The sequence below is a fragment of the Myotis lucifugus genome, unplaced genomic scaffold (assembly GCF_000147115.1).
Source record: "Myotis lucifugus unplaced genomic scaffold, Myoluc2.0 scaffold_37, whole genome shotgun sequence".
NCBI lineage: Eukaryota > Metazoa > Chordata > Mammalia > Chiroptera > Vespertilionidae > Myotis > Myotis lucifugus.
Window position 1 is genome coordinate 544340 of NW_005871085.1, and position 6868 is coordinate 551207.

At 46.2% G+C, this 6868-nt stretch overlaps 1 protein-coding gene across 1 annotated transcript in view; it reads right to left on the reverse strand.

Moving 5' to 3' along the window:
• MPL (MPL proto-oncogene, thrombopoietin receptor) overlaps positions 1 to 5963 on the reverse strand; it is a 14948-nt gene extending 8985 nt beyond the window's left edge. Inside the window, exons 1-6 of the mRNA XM_023752813.1 lie at positions 5885 to 5963; positions 5606 to 5738; positions 5120 to 5298; positions 4323 to 4612; positions 3751 to 3913; positions 3378 to 3504 (exon numbers count right to left, since the gene is read on the reverse strand). Of these exons, the coding sequence (XP_023608581.1) occupies positions 3378 to 3504; positions 3751 to 3913; positions 4323 to 4612; positions 5120 to 5298; positions 5606 to 5738; positions 5885 to 5963 (971 nt within the window). The remainder of the gene's footprint in view (positions 1 to 3377; positions 3505 to 3750; positions 3914 to 4322; positions 4613 to 5119; positions 5299 to 5605; positions 5739 to 5884) is intronic.
• Between the last annotated feature and the right edge of the window lie 905 nt (positions 5964 to 6868).

Here is a 6868-nt window from a genome sequence, read left to right on the forward strand (position 1 = left end):
CCCACAACCCGGGCATGTGCCCTTGACTGGAATCGAACCCAGGACCCTTCAGTCTGCAGGCTGACGCTCTAGCCACTGAATCAAAACCAGCTAGAGCAAGAAGCATATCTTTTTAAAATGTAAATCATATTATGTCACTCTTTCGCTTAAAATCCTTTAATGGCTTCCCATCCCACCTGGAATAAAATCCAAACTCTATACATACCAGGGCCTTCAGTACTCTATATGATTTAGCTCCTCCCTACCTCACCATTTTCTTGTTCTATAATTCTCATACCAGTTTACCACCCTTCATTCACAGGGGCCTTCTTTCTCTGCTACAGTTATGCCAAACGCAGTGTTTGCATTTCACTTTGCCTTAGATTGCTCTGGCTCTAGATTTTCAGTGACTTATTCCTTCTTGCCTTTTAGGTTTTAGCTCATTTGTCACCTTGGTGAGACTCTCTGACCACTCAGTCTAAATTAGCAGCCCCGCCCCATCCTCCCACTTAGTCTCTATCCTATAACCGTGTTTGTCACTCCCTCCCCTTCTCCCACTAAAATTTAAGTCCCCCAAATGTCGACTTCCTGTAAGTGGCTAACCTGTAAGTGGCTAGTTATTATGAAAATTATTTATCATTTTATGTATTTTATGTTTACTCATGCATTCACCAAATTATTGAAACTATGTGCCTGGCACTGTGCTAGGCCCTATGAATACATAGAGAAGTAATCTTCAAGGAGCTCTCATTTCAATGGGAGAGGCAGACAAACAAACAGATGGTATTTTTCTGTGCTGTGCACAGGCTGGTTGGGGAGTATCAAGGCAGATGATCTTCCCCAAAATGGGAGGGTCAGAGACTACTTCCTGGACAAGGCAGTGCTTAAACTGAGTCTTGGACTATAAATAGGAGGCAAAGGGGACAAACAGGCATTTGAGGCACATGCTTGGGCACAGATAAGAGATATGATGCTTTGGGGGAAATTTGAAGTGGTGTAGAATGCTTTTATCACCCTGGTGGTGAGTGGTAAATGTGAGAGAGCAGACCACGGTCATGGATGGCCCTGTGGCCTTTCTAAGGAGCTTGAACTCAATCATGTAGTAACTACAGAGACATTAAAAGATTTTAATGGTTTGGCTCAGTGGATAGAGCGTCGGCCTGCGGACTGAAAGGTCCTAGGTTCAATTCCGGTCAAGGCCATGTACCTTGGTTGTGGGCACATCTCCAGTAGGAGGTGTGCAGGAGGCAGCTGATCGATGTTTCTAACTCTTTATCCCTCTCCCTTCCTCTCTGTAAAAAAAAGCAATAAAATGAATGTTTTTAAAAAGATTTTAAACAGGAATTGTCACAATTGGCTTTATACTTTAGGAAGATCATTCTAACTGCAGTTTGTAGGAAAGGATTTGTGAGGGTAGAGTAGGAGAGAAATCCATTAGGACATTGCACATGGTTTCCATGTGCAAAGTGATGAGGATCTGAAAATAGGGTTGTGGCAATGGGGGTTGAGGGAAATAGATGGATTCAAGAGATACTGAAGAGGTAGAAATAAGTATTTCTGATTGGATTTCAAGGGTATAGAAATGGCAGAAGTCCAGGATAATTTTCATGTTTTAGGCCTGAAAAATTGAGCTGGTGGTAGGATGGAGGACAATAAGAGGAGTAGCAGGTTTTGGTGGAGGAAAGGATAACTTCAGTTTTGTCATCCTTGAATCCATTCAAGGCACCTGTATACATGGAAATCTATGCAGTTATTAAAAACAATGAGTTGCATTTTTTAATGATCTCCAAGGCATATTTTTAAAAAAGTAAATATCATATATATAATATATATATACACATACAGATATGTGCAATTTATGCTGAAAATGATTATGTATAGACATATATAAATGTATAGAAAAACTGGAAAAATACATTAAAACTGTGAATAGTGTTTCATTATTCATTCATTCAACAATTTTTTACTGAACACCTACTATATTCCAGGCACTGTGATAGGTGAAAATACATTGGTGAGTGTAAACAGACACTGACTTTGCCTTCATTGATCCTGTATAGTCAAGATCAGCCTTTTCCAACTGGAATTCTGTCCGAAAAAAAAATTTATCCTCACCTGAAGATATGTTTATTGATGGAAGAGAGAGAGAGAAGAGAGAGAGAGAGAGAGAGAGAGAGAGAGAGAGAGAGAGAGAGAGGAGAGAGAGAGAGAAACACTGCTGTGAGAGAGAAACATTGATCAGTTGCCTCCTACATGTGCCTCAATGGGGGATCAAACCTGCAGCCTAGGTATGTGTCCTGACTGGGAATCAAACCTGCTACCTTTTTGGTGTGTGGGATGATGCTCCAACCAACTGAACTACCTAGCCAAGGCTGAGAGAACATTTTATTATCAACCAAGTAACCATATAAATTATAAATGTAAAATTGTAGCTATGATAAGTACTTAAGAAGGAGAGGTACCTGGTACAACAAGGATGTATAGTAGTGCTATTGGAAGGTCAGGGGAAGGTTCCCTGAGGAGGTGACATTTGAGTTGAGGTCTATCTGAAGGATAAGTGGAAGTTAAGTAAAGGCAGGAGAGCTGGGTAAACAGCATGGGCAAAGACTCAGAGGCAGGAGGGAATATGGTAAATAAGAGGAAACCCAAGAAGACCAGTACCAGAGAATGGAGAGCAAAAGGCAGCACAGTATAACCAGAGGCTTAAGGCTGAGTTAAGGGCTGAGTCTTTAGAACTTTCTAAGGCCATGATAGAATTCTTTATCCTAAGATCAATTGAAGATTTTTAAGTAGGAAGTGTTATGTTCATGTTTTCATTTTTAAAAGATCACTGCAGCTCCTGTGTGGAGAATGATTTGAGGATTCAAGAGGTGATCAGTTAATGAATATTCTCAGGCACCCAAGTGAGAGTTGATGGTGGCCGTATTAGGATATTTAATACGCAAGATCAACAAGCCTTGATTATATATTGGGTATGGTGGGGGTGACAAATCAATGAGATGTTTGGTGGAATTTCTTGAAGACCAGGCAAAGTTTTGATTGGATTTGATAGTGAAAGTTGCAGTACATATTTGAGTAAGGGAAGGCCAGGCAAAATCTGAGATTAACAAAGGTCACTCTGTCAGCAGCATGGGGGATGAGTTGGAGGTGAATGAGAATATAGGCTGTTGTAGTGGTCCAGGTGACATGATTAAAACTGAACTAACCCAAGACATTCCCAGTGGGTATGAGGAGAGGTTGAGAAGATAAAACACCCATTGGAGGATGAGAGCATGGAGGCCATTTGGTTTTGGGACAGGGAGAGGAGTGAAGAGGACCAAGAACAACCTCTCCCTTCTTTTGGCAAGATTGTGCCTCTCTCCCATGACATCAAGCACAACCAGCAATTCAACTCTCACCTGTCTCTGGGACAGCACCATGGCCTGCTGTGATAGAAGAAGCCTTGGGAGCTAGCATGGTCCTGTTGCTGCCACTGACAGGTAACATTCTTCAAGTCCAGGGTAAAGCATTGTAGTCCAATTTCCACTGAATCAGAGAAGAAAGTCACATTAGGGCCCACAGGCTTCTACTCTATATGGTATCCAGATCATCTTAACATATATAACTTGGAACATTTACTCCGATTCTTTGTTTTCTCCCTGAACATAGTTCTCTGTTGCAAGTTTGAGGTCATCAGGAAGGACCAGGGTTATCAGAGCTTCCATGTCCAGCCCATGCCTCCCTAAAGACCTTTTCCTTTCCTCTTCATCTCCCCATTCCTTTATGACTCACCTGCATCTCCAGGCAGGTCCACAGTCGCAGGGTGGGACCAGGGTCCCCAAGAGCCATGGAGGGAGACCCCATCAGGTTGACTGCGCAGCTGGAGCCAGTAGGAATTCCCAGGCTGGAGCCCTGAGATGAGGCAGCTTCCACTCCTCACTGTCAGAGACGGAGCCTTGAGAGAAGAATCCCAGTCTCAGAATCTAGGTCTGCCTCTCAGCCAAGACAGCCTCCATCTCTTATATTTGAAGCCCCACAGCATGCCTGTGGAGAGATGCTCAGTTCCTTACTGGATAGATATGCACACAGACTGGAGGCCAGGTCAGTGGTTTTCAGGTGGTGGTCAGGGTTTTGTAGGGAAGTCCCCATTAATTTGGAGGCCTGAAGCTCTCAACTTTGTTGGTATGAATGACCCAGAGTGGAAGATCCCTAAATAGACACAGTTCCTGAGGACCAATCAGAGTTTGTACTAACTCCCCGAGGACCAACCCAATCTAGTATCCCCAAAGTATGGCCTGTCCTTTCTTGGGGCAAAATAATTCGGGGTAGGAGATAGGAAGTGGAGTGGAAGAAGGCCAGAATACTTCTCTAGTTAGGGAGGTCTGCTCTAGTCCATCCTGTTGGGGCTGTGCACATGGAGTCTGGTCCAGAGCTGGGGCTGGGTTTGGCCTCCACTGAGCTGGGCAGCAGGTTTCTGTGGACAGCAACTGCATGACTGTGGGACCAGTGGAGTTCCTGGGATCCTTGGGGCCATAGCGGAGTTCATGCCTCAGGAAATCACTGATTTCAGGAGCTGGGGCCTTCCAGCTGATCTGAAGTTCCCCTGGTTGGCTCCCGCCCATGGCCTTGATGATATTGGGGGGAGCTGGTCGGCCTGAGGGCAAGATAGAGCACATCAGAACTGTCTGAATGCCACAGTCTACAGTTTAACCCATGGATTGTAGAGAGGGGTGCTGGAGGCTGGATTGGCTCTCTTGGAGGGCAGGGCAGGGAGACTCCTTATCCTGTTTTCCTTTCCTCATGAGAACAGTGACCTCATTCCAAGTTAGTTAGACTCAGTGCTCCTCAAGAGTGGGGATCTCTCTTCATCAAGAGCAGGGATCTCTGTATACTTGTCGCCTAGCACAGAGCCTGGCACTGTTGAATGAGTGTGTAAATGAATAGGTTAATGATGGGAAGGCCAGGGTATCTCTGGTGTGAAATGAAGTCTAGGTCTCGATGCCAAGGCTGGGAGGAATGACAGGGTGTCTTGAGGTGTCTCTGGGGGTCTAGTAATGGAGGCCATGCATGTTGTCCTGAAAGAGCACCAACTGGTCTGACTCTATGATCTAGCCTGGGGGCAGCAAATAGAGGGGCCAGGGTGACGGAGGATGGCCCTTACCCACGCTGTCCACAAAGAGCACCCGCTGGGTCAGATTCTGGTTCAAGAACACGTTCTTCACCCAGAGGTGCAGTGGGAAGAAGAGACGAACTTCATCCTGGGCTGGAAACTGGCACACATAACGAATTCCAACGGGAGACACACTCTGGGAACTCAGGGGGCAGGCACGGGGCTCCTCCCTGTGGGCAGAGGAAAAGTCCATCCTACCTACCCAGCCACCCTCAGGACCCAGGCTGGCCCCAAGCCCTACTTCTATTTCCATTACTATCTCTTTTTTCTCAGGGCCTGGGATAGGTTGGATGAGGGGTTATGTGGAGGCTTGAGCTGGATCTATCCAAAGCACATCAATTCATTAAGTGGCTACTGAAGGCATGTACTTGAAGTAATTCTCTTATGGGGCCAAAGGCAGGGAAGCTACTGGAGCAGGGCTCAGCTGAGGTAAGAACAGGACAGGTGCAGGGGAGTGGGGCACAGCCCAGCACATACCCTGGGTAGGCATACAGCAGCTGGTATGTTCCACTGGGTGCTGCCTCTTCCTCATCCCAGAAGCAAGTGAGGTCCTCAAATGTTTGAGAAAAACAGTTCAGAGGCTCTGAGTCCAAGGCCAGCAAGGAGGCATCTGAGGAACAGCTGGTGAGTTGGGCTCTGGGTCCTTCCAGGCATGTTTGAGAAAGATAGGGGACCAGTGGGAGCCTCCTAACTTGCATCCCTCCCAGGGCTCCCTCTTCCTGTCTATAGGTGAGATCCACCCTCCATACACCTCACCTTGGCTGGTGACTTGTGCCAGGTTTGGGGGAGCCAGGAGGAGGCAGGAGGTGACCACCAAGAGGGCCCAGGAGGGCATCTTCTCCGGCACTGTGTGCCTGCCTTAGCCCATCCTCCCTCAGGAAGCCGGGCCCCAATCCCCTCCCGGGCCAGCCCCTCAGGTTCCTGTCAGATACAGCCCCACGTCCTGTCCCTGTCCCTGCCCCTCTGGGGCCTATCCAGACCACACTGGGGCCAGGGGCCAGGGGAGGGGAAAGGGGACAAGCGGGTAGGAGGGATTTGAAAGAGAGGATACAGGCTTTTTGGTGGGAGTGTGATGGGGGTTATAATTTGACCATGTATCAAAAGGAGACTCAGCGTCCATGTGTGTCTAAGTTGACTATTATAGAAGGGCATGTTATCAACAAAAATAGTAACATTTACTAACAGTGAGCACTGACTGTGCTGCCATGTTTTAAGTGCTTCATATCTATTGACTTAGCTAATCCTCACAATAGTCTTATTACTCCCATTAGAGAGGTGAGCAAATTAAGATGAAGAGAAGTTGAAGGCTTGCCTCAGATCATATGCCTACTCAGAGGTAAAGCTCAGAAACCAAGTGCTTAACAACCATGTGTTGCTCTTGGAAAGTGTAGTGCCAAGAAATGACCACCTGCCACACAACCACAACAAAATGGTGGCTATTTCCATTTTAATAGGTTCTGTGACTTTGTGCACAAGTGAACACATTCTCCCTGGAACTGGACATGCCCCTTTCATTGTGGGTAGCTCCACAGCTGCCTCTCATTCTTTGCTGTTCAAAGTGTGGTCAGTAGACCAGCAGCAAAAGCATTACCTGGGAACTTATTAGAAATGCAGAATCTTGGGCCCTACTCGAGATGTACCAAAATAGAATCTGCATTTTACCAAAATTGCCAGATGATTCGAATACACATTAAAGTTAGAGAAGCACTAGTCTTCAGTATTTTTATCTAGTTGGCTTGA